General features: G+C 38.2%; 1 protein-coding gene across 10 annotated transcripts in view; it reads left to right on the top strand.

Moving 5' to 3' along the window:
* ELAVL2 (ELAV like RNA binding protein 2) overlaps nucleotides 1-17609 on the top strand; it is a 165727-nt gene that overhangs the window by 137717 nt on the left and 10401 nt on the right. For all 10 annotated transcript variants that reach the window (XM_066257359.1, XM_066257366.1, XM_066257365.1 and 7 more), the window contains one exon: nucleotides 14957-15110. In XM_066257359.1, the coding sequence (XP_066113456.1) occupies nucleotides 14957-15110 (154 nt within the window). The remainder of the gene's footprint in view (nucleotides 1-14956; nucleotides 15111-17609) is intronic.

Genomic DNA, 17609 nt, shown 5'->3' with positions numbered 1-17609 from the left:
ATTTCTGAAGGAGTTCTATGACTGGCAATGAATGAATGATACAGTGTCTTCATTGTGTCCAGTTAAGGTGGTTGGTGTTTTCCTTAAAAGCCCTCTTTTTTGTAAAATTTTTACAGCTGTCATACAGAAGTCTTTAGGAATACAGTAATTACTTTTTGTGAAAGCTGTTTGGGGGAATAGCTCAGGTGTCTAATAGATATTTGTAGAATGAGGGATTGTCTTTGAATGAGACTATTAGTCCTGCAAATCAGTTCATTTAAAAAAGCTTTCCCTGTGATTATTCTCTAATGCCTAATCATGTGGAGAAAAAATACCATGGCAGGTTTGAAGTTATAAAACATTTAGTAATATTTCAGAGGTTATTCCTTCTAATTTATCTACTGAATAAATTTTTCATAATTTTATAACTTATGTCAGGTCCACAAAATATGCATAGGTAAAACTTTATTTGGTTTCTAGGGACAGCTTATAATATTATTATCCTTTTTCTCTTTGTCATAGATCTCACACAAATTCTCATCTAGGCCTTTTTAAAAGATGAGACATGCCATATAATCCCAAATATTTCCCATTACTATTCCCCCTGGCCTTTTTAATGCTAGGTAGTTTGTACCAAAGACAGGCTACCTTTGAAAGAAAGTGAGCTTATTTCCTAAATTGTTTGTGCTTGTGTATGTGTACACATACACATGTACGTAACACTGGATACCTAACAGGTCGGACACTAAATCATGGCTGTGTTTGTGGGTTACTTGAAATGCAGGCATACCTCAGAGATACTGTTGGTTTCTTTCCAGACTGCCACAAAAACATGGGTAGTAATCTTTTCGCTAATGGAGGGTCCTGTCTTCAATTTGTAAAAAAACCCCAACACCTGTGAAGCACAATAAAGCACGAGGTATGCCTGTATAAGCATGGGGTACTGACTGTTTTACACTTATCGCAGATGTTCAAAGGGGGATTATAGAAATAAAATATCCTATGTTTAAAAGGGAAAGCTAGTGCTTGACCAGGTGGTGGCGCAGTGAATAGAGCGTTGGCCTGGGATGCAGAGGACCCAGGTTCAAACCCTGAGCTCACTGGCTTGAGCACAGGGTTGCTGACTTGAAGCCCAAGGTTACTGGCTTGAGAAAGGGGTCACTTGCTCTGCTGTAGACCCCTGGTCAAGGCACATATGAGAAAGCAGTCAGTTAACAACTAAGGTGCTACAACAAAGAATTGATGCTTCTCATCTCTCTCTCTTCCTGTCTGTCCCTAACTGCTTCTCCTTCTTGTTACTCACTTTCTCTGTCTGTCTCGATTGCAAAAAATTAAATAGAAAGATTGTGAGAAATTTTTCTTTGCAAGTTTGAATAATATTTTAAAGTACAATTAAGATTTAGTAAAACTGATTATCCTCTTCAAGAGTCCCATCTCAGTAGGGCCTTGTTACATTATAGGGAACCATAATAAAACCAACGATTTAGTCTCTTAAGTTTATAGGGAAGGTCATGTGCTTTAAAAGTTATTAATGTCCATTATACATGTGCTTTTTTCCTCCCCCACCACCAAGGGCAAATGTTAAAAAATGTGTAACTACAAACATTTTTTTTTTAAGTGAGAGGAGGGGAGGTTGTGAGACTTCTTCGTGTGCCCTGACCGAGATCCACCCAGCAACCTGCGTCTGGGGCTGATGCTCCAATCAGCTGAGCTGTGCTCAGGGCTGATGCTCGAACCAATTGAGCCACTGGCTGTGAGTGGAGGAGAGAGAGAGAACAGAGTATAAAGGAAAGAGAAGAAGATGGTCACTTCCTGTGTCTTTCCTGACTAGATATTGAACCCAAGACTTGTGTACACTGGGCCAATGCTCTACCGTTGAGCAAACTGGTCAGGGCCCGCAAATTGTTTGTTTGTTTGTTGTTTTTATTCAGTATAGGAGAGGCAGAGGCAGACTCCCCCATGTTCCCCAAGGTGATCCACCTGGCAAGCCCACTAGGGGGCAGTGCTCTGCCCATCTGGGGTGTTGCTCAGTTGTCATACTCTTCCTAGCTCCTGAGGTGGAGGCCATGGAGCCATCCTCAGCACCTGGGGGCCAACTTGATCCAGTTGAGCCATGACTGCAGAAGGGGAAGAGAGAGAGAGAGAAAGGGAGGGGGAGAGATGAAGAAGCAAATCGGTGCTTTTCCTACGTGGCCTGACCAGGAATCGAACCTGGGAGATCCACATACCAGGCTGACGCTCTACCACTGAGCCAACTGGCCAGGGCCCACAAATTGTTTTTGTTTGTTTGTTTTTTAAGTCTATACAGTCGTGATTATACCATTTGGGATACGGAATATCTGTGAGTAATTAAATACTTCATCAATCATTTTAAGAGTCTAGTATGTACCAGGCAGCTTTGCTAAATGTTGGAGCAGTGCTAAAATATGACAGGATATAGTCTGGTACTTGATGTCATTATGCAGTAGGGGAGATGGCACTTACTTGTATGACCATCATTTGGATGAATGGTGAGTGAAGAGTGCAGTGGAAATGGATGTGTCACTGGCTGTCAAGAGGCCCCAGCAATGCTTTCAGAGGTCATAGGGTTTTACAAAATAAGATTTATCAGGCAGAGAAAGAAGAAAGGTATTAACTCATAAAAGAATATTTCATTCAAAGGCACAGACAAGACTTTATGTGATGTGAACTTTTTGGAAAAAAAAACTTCCATCTGAAACTGTAAAGTGTACTTACTTTATCATGTGATAACCTCAAGAAAAATGATTGATAGGGAAATTAGATTAAACCTCCCTTATATTTTGCATTTATCCTTTTTAAGTGGAGACCTACTTTATAATAACTATAGGGGTGAATTCTGGTCAGATTAATTTCATTTGTTTGTGAACACATCATCTGCTTTGTTCTGCAAAGATTCATGGTGAGACCTGTGAGACCCATTTAAGATATTTACACATGGCATCACGGTGAAAATTTTCTATGGAGTATTTAGTGTCCGCACAGATAGGATCATTGTATTTTCATTACTGTATATATAAGTAGGTCAAAGAAGACTTGGCTATTTGCATGAACATTGTAGCAAAACAGTTTTTCTTGTAGTTATAGAACGAAAAGGAATTTATTATAGATGGCATTTAAATTAGCTTGTTATTGCCACATTGATTTTGACCATTCTCCTCACCTAGCTTACATTGGGAAAGCTGTTTCCATATTTTTCAGGGATATGACATAGACACATTTTTGTAGACTGTCATCCTCCCACTCATAAAAGCTTCACCTGACATTAAAGGGCTCTAGAATCTGCCCGAGCTCACTATTCCAGTGTTGTCATTGTCCTATGGAAATTTTTATCTTGGCTCAACTGGAATCTTCATCCTCATGCGAAATCTGGATCTTCTTCCTTGGGTCATTCTCTTCCTATAACTTGTCATTGTTTGCCAAGTTTTATTGCATAAAAGCATTTATTTTTCACTGCACATTACCTTTTTCTCCTATTTGTGGTCTGTTCTCTGAGGGCAGGCATCTGTCTTCAGAGCACCTCACAGAACACATACGCTTTTATTTATAACACTTGAATGAGGAAGTTTCTATATGTAGCTTATAAAAAATAGTAGAAACCTGCTTTAGATGCTCAAAGATGGAAAAATTCACAATTTAAGTGAAATTAAAGTGCAACTCTCACTTCTTGGTAGGCGTTACTGTTCATTAAAAATCTAGTCAAATGAAGGTTATGTAAAGGACTTTCTTGCTTTTTCTTTTCTACAATAAATGAAGATTTAACTTTTGTTATCCCTTTCTGTAAGATTTTGTGCAAAATGTCCATCTGTCTGTGTCTGTGTCTATCATTTGTCTTTCTGTCATTTATCCCGCCCCCCATCTAGCCTTAAATGAAGGAGTATGTATTTGAAAGCCCTACAGTGTGTAACCCACTGAAATTGCCTTGTTGAGAACCTTTTTCTTTTCTGTACTTTACCAACCAGTACTAGTTGGCTGTTATTCTTAAACAGCTCCAGTCTACCTACACCAGGTACTATGTAGTCCTTCCTTGGGTTTAACTTTCTAACTCAGCATTTTAATCTGTTGACAGTGCCTTAGATATACTGGATACTCAAACACTACATAAATTAAAGTTTATTTTTGAAGGTAATGTTGTGGCAGGCATCTTGACAGTGCAGCTTTTGCTGGGAGATTGCATCTGATCAAATTTCGGAATCCTGAAAGAACCCTTAAGAAGCCATTACTGGAGAATGGCTTTCGAAGAATTGGATGAATACATCTATTTTTTTTCTTTCTGTAAGCCAATTCAGCATGTACTATTTCCAAAGAAGCATGAAAATCCAGGTTGTTTAGGCGAGTATCACACCTTCTAATCATCTTGCCTGAGAGGTACTTCAGAAATAGCCCCTGCAGGATGCCAGGGAACTTATTCAGTGGGTACTGGAGTGCCTACTTGGGGGGGGGGGTGTAAGACATACATATAAGAATTACTATAGTTTCAACCCTTTAGGAGCTTAAAGCCTAATAATATATAAAAGCTTGGTATGTGATATTCAGTCTTGTCAGCCTGGAAGGAGGCATGGAGGCAGCCTGCTGTTTTGGCAGTAGAGAAGAAGCCCCAAACACACCTGCGTAGAGTGCTCAGTACTGAGAATTCCCTTCTTTAAGTCTCTCTTGCGTCCCCATCCTATATATTTAATGCAAATGGCTAAAATGAAAAGTTCACAATACTGCTTACTGGTGTAGCCTTCTTAGTGTGTTTTATTACTGCAAAATCATATTGTCATTAGGTACTGACTGCTTGGTGACTTGTAGTCCATTCCACATTCAGAAACATCCGTATAACCTTAATCTTAAATTAGGCACTATTCCATGAAGTCCCTTTATCATTTCTACCACTGCCCCCCCCCCCCCCCAAAAGCATCCTCTGTTTCTCATCCTGCATCTCACTTTGGGCTCTAGCAGATCTCCATGAGAGAGAATGAGGAAGTGGCGGTATTTAGTATGTGATCTTTTAACTGGGGAAGTAAAATTCAGCTGACCTTTTGTATCAGCCCGCTTGAAGGTGCTGGGTTGTCGACCCTCTGAATGACAAGGCAGCCTTTCCTCAGGCTTCAGACTGTCATGTGTTCTCTCTCATCTGCCATTTTCTTTGGAAATCCTTGTAAGTCTTTGTAAATATTGTAAAAATTTGCTTTAAAAATTGTAATATAACAATTAATTTTGATAATAACTGCCATGCATTTGGAAAAAGCCTTTTTTATTTCATCTCTGAACTGTTGTTAAAGTGATACCTCTTCCTTATGTCAAGTTCTCCCACTTTATTGTCTTACCCGATCTAAGAGACACTAGGAATATTTGAGGGTTTTTTTCCATAAAATGGGAACACTGGTAATAATACCCAATTTATATACTTGTGAGGATCAGTTGAGTTAGTATATGTAACATGCCCAGAATAGTGCCTGGCACACGGCAAGCACTTAAGTATTAGGGGCTATCATTATCTGTGTTGTTACGATTTTATATACATGTGAAATTATTATAATTAAAATGTTACTATGATTCTCCAGCTCTGTGTTAATAGTTTTATTGCTCTATTTAATCCTTGTAAGGTCCCTGTGAGGTAAGGACTATCAAACATCAAATACAAAGAAATAAAGGTTTCAAAGGACCTAAGGGAATTATTTCAGAGCTATTTAACTGGTAAGCAACAGAGCTGAGACCTAACCTAGCTCGGTGTGACTCCGTGCTATGTTGTTACTCCTTAGCTTTGGAGGGCTTTGCTGTAAGCCACCACTATATGGAATACTGTGTTGTAGCCAGAGCTTCTCCAGTAACAACACATTTTCTTCTGCCTCCTATTCATGTTGTTTAAAAAATTTTAAAGACTATGTGCCCAAATAAATACAGGATCATTTGACATTTTTAATGTTTAAAGTAAGAGAGTCTGTTTTCTTAACCACTACTGACACTTCCTAAGGCAGAGAGAGGAGAATGGACTTTTGCTGGTTACAGCTGAAACTCCAATCTATTTTTTGTGTGTGCCCGTTCAGTGTAATCACTTTCTAAAATTTTAATGGGCTAAGTGATGACTTTGGGTTTGGAAGTGGATTATGGAACACTTTGATTGACAGATTCCTACTTAGACCTTGGAATGGCTAACGACTGCCCTGTGGATTTGATTTAACTTCCAGCACTCTTTCAGGTGCACGTCCATACCATTGCCCTGCTTGTGTTTTATTTTTTGTGAAATTCTTTACATGTAGAGGTCTTTAGGAATTTGGAAGGCATTTGTGGCTTTTCTAAGTTACATTTCAAGAATATCTGTACCGTGGACTTCCTGTTTGCTTTTTCAGCATGGGAGCCCTTTTTGAACTAAATGTGTACTGCAGCCAAGCAGAAGCTGCAATCAGAGGGCAGATAGGATCTGCCAACTACCACACTTCAATAAAGAATGAAGATGTCTGTCAGGAGAGCCTATTTGGACCCTCATTTAATTGATACACATGAATAAAACTTTTCGGCAGCATTTAATTCTGTTTGGTGCAATTTTTCAGAGGCAGAGTTTAAGATGTGTGAAAGAGGAAATCTAGTTTGCCAAGTCTCCAGTTTATGATTGGTTGCTTGGTACAAGTCTTTCAACCGGAATACTTTTATTTTTCCGTGGATATTCAGTAGGTTTAGTATTGCTTTTAAAAATGCCATCTGTGGTCACTTATGACAGTATTCTTAGCTTCATCTTTAACTTGATATAAGAATCAACTGCCTTGAAGTTTATTTCATATGTTGCCCTAAAACTTGAACATGATATGAAGCTGGGCAGCCTCTCTAGTGTAAAACAACCTCTTGCTGTTTTCACTTTCTGTTAGATGGTGTGTGTGTGTGTGTGTGTGTGTGTGTGTGTGTGTGTGTGTATATATATATATATATATCAGACATGTTTAATACCTAAGAGATTCTGACTATTCTGGGTATTTTAATTTCATTGGTGTAAAGCACTAATCTCAGGATTCTTAGATTTTTCTGTCTTCAACTCCACTCTCCCCACGAGTATTAGATTTTCTCAAACATGTAAATAATTCTTAGGCATTATTAATGGAAGAAACGTACTATAGTAATGGTTGTAATGGAATGACTAATTTTGATTTATTTTAGATTTTATGTATATATAAGAAGATTTAGCAATGCTAAGGTTGTTACCTTCTTGAATATCTCTTCTGGTATTTACTTGTAAATGTCTGATCATCCTCCCAATAACTGTCATTTTATTAGAAACTTGCATGATTTCGACTGCCTGTTGCAGCTAGTGGTATGAAGGAAAACTCCTTGATAAGAGTTAAAGTCCCTGAATCCTCCATCCAGGTTTTTGTTTGGCATTTTTGGAAACAACCAGGGAAAGTGAGAAAGCAGAAAACTTTGGGAAGCATTGAAGGTTGTATGTATTTATTTAGAAAATGTAGTCAATGTCCTGATCATAAAGGACTAATAAGACATTTGGAATTAATCTTAAAGCATTAGGGAGCCCCTGAGGAAATTTTAGCAGAACATGACATGATCAAATGTATTCCTTGGTATCTCTGATCTACTCACTTGAATTAACACAGTCTTCATGTAGATGTCAGAATTAAATAACTTCAGTCTCAGTCAGTACATTTGAGGTTTTATATGTATTTTCCATTGTAGTTTTTCTAAATTCTGTGTTTTAAAATACCTATTAAAGGTAGCTACCCTAATGTATATATAATACCTTCTCTAAGCCTTCCTATTAGGTGTGATTATTTCTTTTAGCTCTTGACACCTTTTCTAGAGCTAATTTTTCATTTCTGATTGACAATTCCATATGCTCTGTTCTCTCAGGTGTACTCATTTGCAGCCTTTGTGAAACATGTCTGTCTTCATGCAGAACCTAATCTTGGAGTATGATATGTGTAGACCTTGATGTGTGTTTGAATCCTGTTCCTGCTAGGGTTTTACATTTAGAAGATCAAAGTACACTCTTTTCTTTTGGGTGAATTTTGAGGTCTGTTGCCTGAATTGAGGTTAGAGATTATATCCCTCTGTGTATTTTACATCTGAGCTCTTTTGGAGGCACCAGTACAGTCACCTGTCTATAAAGCCTTGATGTTGTTGTAAGACCTTTGTTAACTGCCTACTAGAGTCAGAGCTAACTTTGATTTAGTGATAGTGTTATTTTTCAGACAGTCCATCAAGACTCCATTTTTTGATATGAACATCAATTAACTCTCAGTTTAAATAGGCATAACTATGACTTTGTCCTCTCCTTTTAGCTGGAGAGATTGAATGCAGCTTCTCAAAAAAGTATGAAGTGGCAAGTATCTAATTTTCAGGATGTTTGTAGTCCTGGGTCAGTAATTGGCAAGTGATAGAAATTGTTCAGTGGTGGTATCACCAGTGGAAGATTTTTCAAATGCCCTTAGTTTAATAAAGAGGGACTTGCTTTGTTCACATACAGACCTTATCAACTTAATCTGTTGGCATTAATGTCCTCTGTCAGTGGTCTTTTTTGTTGATGAATCAGAAAAATGAGAGTGGCTGTGTTTTTGGACTAAAACATTTAAGTGGACTTGTATTGAAAGTGATGTACAAAGATTTTATACTTTACTATGTATATATAATGAAATACCAGTTATTATCCGTAAGATATTTCCATTTCTTTTTATTCTGTGTATTTTGATTAACTTGTGTTTTGATAGTTCATTCTTCATATGTGTTACTGGTCCTTGAATGTTTAATGTTAATTAGTTTTAGTTGCTGATGAAGAAATGAGTTTTTAATTATAAGAAGTACACTGTTTCAAACTATTCCATTTTTGAGACCTAATTACCTTGATAAATTTATTTTTATCTGTTTCATTCACTCTGATCTCATTTGTAAAGAACAAACTGAGAAGCCATTGGCCAGAGCATTAATTTGCCTGGAACTTGTAACTGCCTCCCTTTTCTCCACAAGTAATCTCAGTATTGCTTGTCTGTGTTTATTATATCACTTGTAAGGTTGTGAGAAATTCCAGCATAAACCTGAGTTTCAGATTGTGATCATTGGAATGGATTGGTGTTCAGTGTTGTACTCCCCGTATCATCTTTAAATATTTAAATTACAGAGTCTCTAGCTGCCTCTTAAATTAGATCCTTCACTTAGTAGTTTTGACATTTCATAACCTTGCTTCTCAGGCATTAAGAATTCACCTGTTTAAATGGCAGTGAAAATTTAAAATCCAAAACCATCTATTAATCCAGAGAATGTAGGTTGGAGAACAGCTTGCACTTGGTGAAGGAGTAGCTATTTTGACCCCACTGGGGCATGTGCTGGAGGCTCATTTTACTAAAGTAATTCTAATACAGAATTTGCCATAAAACAAAACCATCTCTTAGGTTTAGTCTTGAAAAACCACAGAGATAGACTTAATACTGGAGGGTTTAGGTAGTGCAAGTGTGGTTCTGTAGAGGACTATTAAAGCAAGGCAACAGTAGGTGCTCCAAATCCGCAGAAAAAAATCACAATGGAGAGGATTGCTGATAATTACCAGATGCAAAATTTGGTCCGGAAACTTCCTTGACTCTCCAAAGATGCAAGTTATTATCCTACTGTAAGTTTTCTTTGTACTTTGGTTTAAATATATTTCCTGTTTATAATCCTTTGAAGTGGAAGAAGGAGAAGAAGAAATATTTTCTTGGAAGAGGGAGGATGTTGATGATAGCCATATCCCTGATAGAGCCAGGGGAAGGGAGCTGCTTCAGTCCCTCCAATAGTAAAGTTGCGGGGTGAGACAGCATACTGGTGTGGGCAGAGGCAGATTTAACAGCGGGCCCCAACTTCTGAAGGGCCCCGCAAAACTCCAGTCTGACACTTCTTTCTAATGACACCCAAGTTTGGTTTCATAGGTGCAATTTTAACATGAATAATACATAATGTTTTTTATTTATTTAAAAATAATGGTTAACATGTTATTTTTATTTTCCCTGTTTCTCCTTTTTTTTTAAGGGGCACAGTATTTCCTTCTGTGCCCAGGACCTCAACCGACCTTAATCTGCCTCTGGGTGTGGGAGTAGAGCAGTTGCCCTTCCAGTTTTATGGGTGGTGAACAGGGATGGAGTGGGGTTATGCATAACATTTAATTACATTAAAAACTAGAAAGTAATAAAAATAATTTTAAAATTCTAATGTGCAATTTCTCTAGTTAATTGCTATTAGTGGCCACTTATGTTTTTAAAATATGACATTTTACAAAATATTAATGGAAAATGAAGTCCTGGCTGTAGAACTCAGTTGGTTAGAGTGTCATCCTGATATGCCAAGGTTGTGGGTTCGATCCCCACACAGGGCACATACAAGAATCAACTAATGAATGCATAGTGAGTGGAACAACAAATTGATGTTTCTTTCTCTTTTGCACTTTCTTTCTTCTTCTTACTAAAAAAACAAAAAAAAAGTAACTTCTGACTTAATTATAATTTCTAGTACTATTTTGCTTTTTGCTATGCTCAATTTCACTCTGTGTGTTTAAGAAACCACCAAGAGGCATGTAATTTTTCTAAACTCTCAGAACAAGTGTACTGATAAGAAAGTTACTTTAGTGTCTCCTAGTGGCAGAGAAACTGGACAAGTAGACAGGAAAATGGGGTCAGAGGATCAGAATTTGAATCAACAATTCAACAGTTGGCCCTGGCTAGTTGGCTCAGTGGATAGAGCATTGGCCTGGTGTGCAGATGTCCCAGGTTCGATCTCTGGTCAGGGCTCACAAAAGAAGAGACCATCAGCTTCTCTTCCCCTCCCCTTTCTCTCTCTTTTCTTCTCCTGCAGCCAGTGGCTTGGTTGGTCTGAATGTGGGCCTCAGGTGCTAAGGATAGCTCTGTTGATTTAAGTATTGGCCCCAGATGGGGGTGGGGGGGGGTTGCCAGGTGGATCCCTGTTAGGGCACATGCAGGTGGGAGTCTATCGCTCCTCCTCTCACTTAAAAAAAAAAAATTCAGTACTGTATATAACTGTAGGCATGCTATTTACTTTGTTTATACCTATTTTCCCAGCAATAAAACAGTAATATGTGCCCTGCCTACCACACAGGGTTTTGTGAGGCACCAACAAAACACTGTATTAGAAAATGCTTTTCAATGAAGTGTCAGAAGCCCCTAAGTGTAAGGTAAATGGAAATATTATTTGTTACCTCATGAGTTTACCTATAATTCAGTACCTCTGTCCTGCCCATGGTGATTGGAAACAGTTCATTGGCAAAGTTACTGAAAAATACTGATCTGGGCAGATCTGTTATTGTTCTTGGAACCCTTGTAATGTGGCTGTGTGCTTAAAACTGTACCCAGGATTTGTCTTAATTAGATATGGTAAGACATGCAGACATGGAAATGATTGTTATAGGAAGAAGTTTATACTTATAAGTCTCTGGAAACAACAGGAAACCCAACTTGTCATGTAGGACCACATGGGAAAGCACCAGGGATGGTCAGAGGTCAGAGCTGGGCCAGAGCCTTTATTGGGGTTCTAGTGGGAAGGAAAGGGTGAGGCAGGGTAGATTATGGTGAATAAATTTAGCACTAGATAGTTTGAATAATTTTGGAGGGCTGTGGGCAATGGGCTATAGGGATGGTGTCTAGTTGTCTGGTACCTGGTCCTGGAGTGATTTAGGGCAGGGGAAATAACTGGTTTGGTGTATGAGTTAGGTAAAAGAGATAGTAGTGTGAGCTCTGGATTGGTTGGTTTATATATCAAAGGTGTGCTCACAGGGGACTCATTTACAGTCTTGAGTAATTAGCTCTCCCTGGGAGGGGTAGTCTCTTCAGGATCAAAGCCTTCCATACATCAAGAATACAGGAAATAAGAAAATATAGTCAGTACAGGCTGGGAACTAAAGAAGTAATGTGAACCAAAGACTGGACATTGAAGGAGAAATAAAAGCAGATAACATAACCAACCCAAGTATGTTTTCAAAGCTTTTATATAAGCACTAAATATAAACCCGTTTTCCTAAATATATTTTAGGATAACTTTTAAAACACTCCACCCACACTCCTCTGAAATGCACAAAGCAGTAAATGTCACTGCATGAGTAAATTATTCTGGAACACAGTAATGGACTCAGGTTACTCTCAAATTTAATAATCTGGGATCTTACCTACATTTTCAAATGCATGTAGAGATAAATAATATTTATAATATAATCACCTAGGTTTTTTTGGCTCTGTGATCAGCATTTTATGTGCATTAGAGATTATTTTATTTAATTATTCCTAATAACCATATATAGATTCTACAGTTATGAGATAATCGACTTCAAGAATTTTTCCAAGTTCACAGAGCCCTTAATGAATTGAACCTAGTTTTGAGGCCAGGCACATTGGTTAGAGAGCTGTCCCCTTTAACTACTGTTAAACTATTTTACTGTGTGTGAGCTTATGGAGAGAGGCTGCCTCTCCCTGCTTCATCAGTCATTGGAAGTTCTTATTCTCATTTTGGGAATGTATAGATGTTTGCACTGTGGCCCATAGGAAGTGGCTCTTCAAAAAGGGAACATTTCATTCACATGATCTGGCACAGACTTCACACCTGACTTGCTGTGATCTCTCTGCCCCTGCATAAAGCCTTGGAAGTCCATTAGATACCATGGGAGTCCAGGTGGTGGGATTTTAGCCTACCCAGATAATTGAGAATTGTTCTTTAGAAAAGAAATTGGCTACTCATGTAGCCAATTATTCATCAAAGGTTGAATAAATAATTCATTGGCTTTATGTTTTTATCAGAGAATAGCTGTCCTAGATTAGATTCCATTTCGGTTGTTTTGTTGATGACTTGGAGTTCTTCATATTTTTCACTTACATTATAGTTCCCCAAGTTCATTGTTCCTTAAGTTCATTGTTCTTAAGGATTTAGGCATAGGGAAAAAAGAGCAGCATATGAATAGTTATCTGTCTTCTCTCCATTACTATCAAAATTCATTTTGTCTGTAGGATAGGACAGTGCTAACATGACTTCCAAGTATAGTTTTTGGTACATAAGGTGAATTTTCACTTGTTAATAAGCAAACATTGAGTAAAGAATAAATATATTAAATGTTCACATTATTAGGGCAGCGGTGAAAGGTAGCAAGACTTTTTTATAAAGTACGTAGTATAAAACCAGGCTTGCTTTTATTTTTCTGGGAAAGCAGAAAAAAAATCGAATCAGTATACAAAGAGCTAAAGAACGGTGGGCATAATTTAAACCATGGAGAAAATATTTCATATCAAGAGCTATTTAAAATGAAAATTTTTTTAGAATAAGCAATGAAGTATATAGATTAAAAGTAGATACCAGTTGCCCTGGCCAGGTATAGCTCTGTTGGTTAGAGCATTGTCCTGAAGTGTAGGGGTTGCCAGTTCCATCTCTGGTCAGGGTACCTACAGAAAAAAATGTTCCTGTCTCTCTCCTTCTCTCTCTAAAGTCAATTAAAAACAAAAGTAGAAACTAATGGATGAAATGAGGAGGCAGAAGTTATTATAACATGGTACCCCAGTAGGTCAGTCCTACAGTTAGATCTACTTGTCTTTTTTATGAACGATCTGGAAGATGGGAGTATATTGTGAAATTTCTATCTTTACAGGTAGTCCAAAAGAGCTTCCAGTTAAACCAAAGAGAATGAGATCAGGAATAGCGTGTGAAGACTCAGAGCTATCTAAAATTGGTAGATTTTAGATTATAGACAAAGAGCAATCAATTACACTTTGGGAAAAATCTGGATGATTTGATGAACTGACTCTTAAATGCTATGGTGTCCAGTAAGCTGCTGTGGACCCCAAGTATCAGTGGGGTATTGGATTGGCTTTACGCAGCAAATATTTTAGTAACTATCATGTGCCAAGAGACTGAAGATACAGTGATAAGAGAGCTGTAGTTCCTTCCTGCAATGAGTTTATATAAAGAAAGTTGATAATAAAAAAATACACTTGGACTTATTTTTTCCTTTTTTTTTTTTTTTTTAAAATGAGAGAGGAAGGACAGACAGGAAGGGAGACAGATGAGAAGCATCAATTCTTCGTTGCAGCACCTTAGTTGTTCATTGATTGCTTTCTTCTATGTGCCTTGACTGGGAGGCTACAGCTGAGCCAGTGACCCTTGGCTCAAACCAGCAACCTTGGACTTCAAGCCAGAGACCTTGGGCTCAAGCTAGTGATCATGCGGTCATGTCTGACCCCACACTCAAACTGGTGACCCCAGGGTTTTGAACCTGGGTCCTCAGCATCTCAGACCCATGCTTTATTACTGCGCCACCACCTGGTCAGGCTTGTCTTTCATTTTTGTAGAATTTTGGGTACTATCTCTCAAAGATAGGAAGCTTTTTGAAAAGGTACATAAAGTAGCATGTAGAGAGTCAATAAAGGGACTTAAGGTCTTTTGAAATCTAGGTTAATTTAAAAAGACTTGTGGACAAGAAGACAGTAGGTAATAGGTAATATAGCTCATTCACATATTTAAATCTGTGGGAATTTAGGAATGATAGGAAGCTATTTTGGAATAATAAAAAGGGCATTCTTAATAATTACAGGGTTTCAAAATGTTGCACCACCACCCCCAGAGATGGGAGGGAGAATCTTGAAAACAGATCACAAAAATATCAGATGAATTTAGTCTTTAAACTTAATCATTCACTTGAGCCTAAAACTCTAGTTTAGGGGCTTCGCCCCATTCAGGACGGTCTGTTGACCACAAGTAGCACTGTGCTGTGGGCAGCTCTGGTCTGTTTTGAAATTTACAAACCCAGAGGTGAGTATCTTCTTCTCTTCAGGTAGGGCAATGGCATTTCCCATGTGTTTAGAAATTTCTTTAGCAGTGACTAAAACTGTCAAGGATTGCTTGCTTTAACTTCAGTGTTTGTTGTGTGCTTCTTATGGAAACACCACTAAATTGAGGCAGCCTTTGAGGTTTCTGAAGGGAGATAATTGAGTTTGCATATATGTTTATTTCCATTTTCTAGGTTTCCTATGCTCGCCCAAGTTCAGCTTCTATTAGAGATGCAAATTTGTATGTCAGTGGACTTCCGAAAACGATGACTCAGAAGGAGTTGGAACAGCTGTTTTCACAATATGGACGCATCATTACTTCTCGTATTCTTGTTGACCAGGTCACTGGTAAGTGGGCAACCACTCTGGATAACCTTTTACCCTTTCTGACTGGCAGATTGTGAAATATTCTGCCTTCCCGTATAGCAGTCTTGCCTCAAGAACACATCAAAGGTATATGTGGGCCAGAAAATGCAATTTTCTGCTGGATTGTTCATAAATATGCATGGATAAAAATAGAATTGTGTAGTGAGTGAGCTTGAGTCACTTCCACCCCGAAGGTGCAGGTTCGAAGCCTGTTTCATGGCTTGTAATAAATTTACGGGTGCTATAATCTTCATTTCCAAGCTGCTGCGTGAAAAAAAACACCCTTACTCCTTATAAAGGACTAATCAGCAATTGTATTTTTGTAAAAAGCATCATTTAATGCAGCAACATGCAGTTAGTACTCCAAGGGAGGATTACGCTACAGCTATGCTGGTAATCGCTGTTAAGGCTGTATTCCAGGTCTGTGCTGTGTTGTACAGGCCTGTGTAAGAGTTTGAAGTTTTGAATGTTAACCATTTATTTTATATCTAATGTCATCTTTAAACCAAACTGAAATGAGAAGACTTCTATTTATTAGAACTTTTGTATGTAAGGGAGCTCTTCTGTAAGGCTTTTAGTTAAAGAAAAGCTAGCAATATAGATGTGATTATGGATTTTAAAAATAAAGTACAGGTAATTTTTCTATTATAAATGCAATACTTAATCTTTTTTAAACATATTGAAAATAGAGTAGTACAGCAAGGAGGGGAAATGCTCACATGTAGTGTTGTAGACTTGAGCAGTCATATTAAGATTTTGTGGGTTTTTTAAAAGACACTGGGAAGGTTCTCCTCTGTTCTTTCTTTCTGTTTCTTCCGTCTCTCTACCCTCTTTCACTCTTCCTGTTCTTTTTTTCCTTCTGTCTCTCTTCCTTATCATGATAAAGCACTAGAAATGCTTTGTGTTCTAGAGTGTCATATTTTGTTTTTAGAAGAGTTGGATAACCACAGAATAAAATCAGGGGAAGTTTTTAATTCTTCAAGTGAAGATCAGTTAAGTTTGATCAGAAGCCACCCATGTTATATGATACTCTGTGCTGTTAATTAGACTCATAGAAGGCTAAGCACCCTACTTAAAGAGTTCTGGGTAGAGCGATATCTACCATCACGTATGCGCTTGGGAGAATTTGCTGTTTGGAGAAAATTTAGTCCAGTGAGGGTATATAAAAATACAGTCTTTTCTTCATACCTACATTTCATAATTTCCCTTATACATTCTCTCATGGTTTGTTGTATCACACAGACCACTAGTGAGGTATGGTAGAAATCCAGGCTTAGAGATCTGGATAAATTTGTTTTAACAAAAATGCCCTTTTATCTTGTTTATGTCATTCATGCCTTTTAATGAGGACCCAGTGAACTGAGAGTAGATGTCACCTGTGCTACAGAAAGTCATTCTCTGAACTGCAAGTCCATCCTGAGTACTAGTTAGGCTCTCAGGTGGGACCTACCTTGCCACCTGGTGTAGTCAGTGGTTCTCAAGTGAGCTCCTGCACCCGCAGCGTCTTTCTGAAACATTGTTAGAAATGCACATTCTTGGGCCCCACCCAAAACCTAAGGAATAGAACTCTGAGGGTGGGCGTGTTCCCAGGCCCTTCAGGTTAGTCAGGTGCATGCTCAGGTGTTAGGACCACTTGTTTAGTCAGCTCTGTAGATGCTGTTTCATTGCTAATCTGATGCTTTCTTCAGGGAATTAGTTAAGTCCCAGGGGTTAGTAATTCTTAGTAGGAGCTAAGAAGATAACTAGAAGAATATGTTTTCCTTCAATTCATCATTTCATCTTTATACTTGTGACTTTCAATAAAAAAAATCATTCACTTTACTTGAAATGAAAACAACCAGCAGGTGATAATGTGCAACAGGTAGAGCTTAAATAGAAAGGTAACGTGACGGGGCTGATAGAAGCATATGTGGAGAAAATTCCTTATCTACCTTAGAATTAAAATTTAAGCCATTGAACATACACAGTATTAATTGTAAAGCATACAGACCTTTATTCCTTTTTATAGTTTCTATAAATCATGATGGTCTAGTGCATTTTCTCAGCCTGTCTTTCCCTATACCTCGCATTCTTTCTTCAGTGATATACTCTGAATCATATAGACTTTGCTAGCTGCTAGTCTCAAGCTGGTTCTGCTAGTACCGGTTTGCTTGCCAAGAAAGTGTTTCCCTGCAACTGCTTATCTTGTGATGGCCCGCTATGGCCACCCCTACTGGCCTGTTTAAGCTAATTAAGTGGAATGAGCTGGGTTTCCCTCTACCATTTCTCAAAAGCTGGACAGGTATTTGGTCATCTCTTTGCTTTCCCATCTCCTAGTCTCTCGGAGTGGGAACAGCATGAGACGGAGTGGCGTTCCAGGGTCAGGAGAAGTGCTGCTAAAGCCAGAAAGCTTTGAGGCTTTGCTTCTCTGTTATTTTTGCTTCTCTGTTTATTTTTTAAATTGAGATCTTTTACCTCTTGTTCTCCATATAATATTATTTC

Source organism: Saccopteryx bilineata, chromosome 2 (assembly GCF_036850765.1).
Source record: "Saccopteryx bilineata isolate mSacBil1 chromosome 2, mSacBil1_pri_phased_curated, whole genome shotgun sequence".
Classification (NCBI taxonomy): domain Eukaryota; kingdom Metazoa; phylum Chordata; class Mammalia; order Chiroptera; family Emballonuridae; genus Saccopteryx; species Saccopteryx bilineata.
This window is presented reverse-complemented; position numbering and strand designations above follow the sequence as displayed.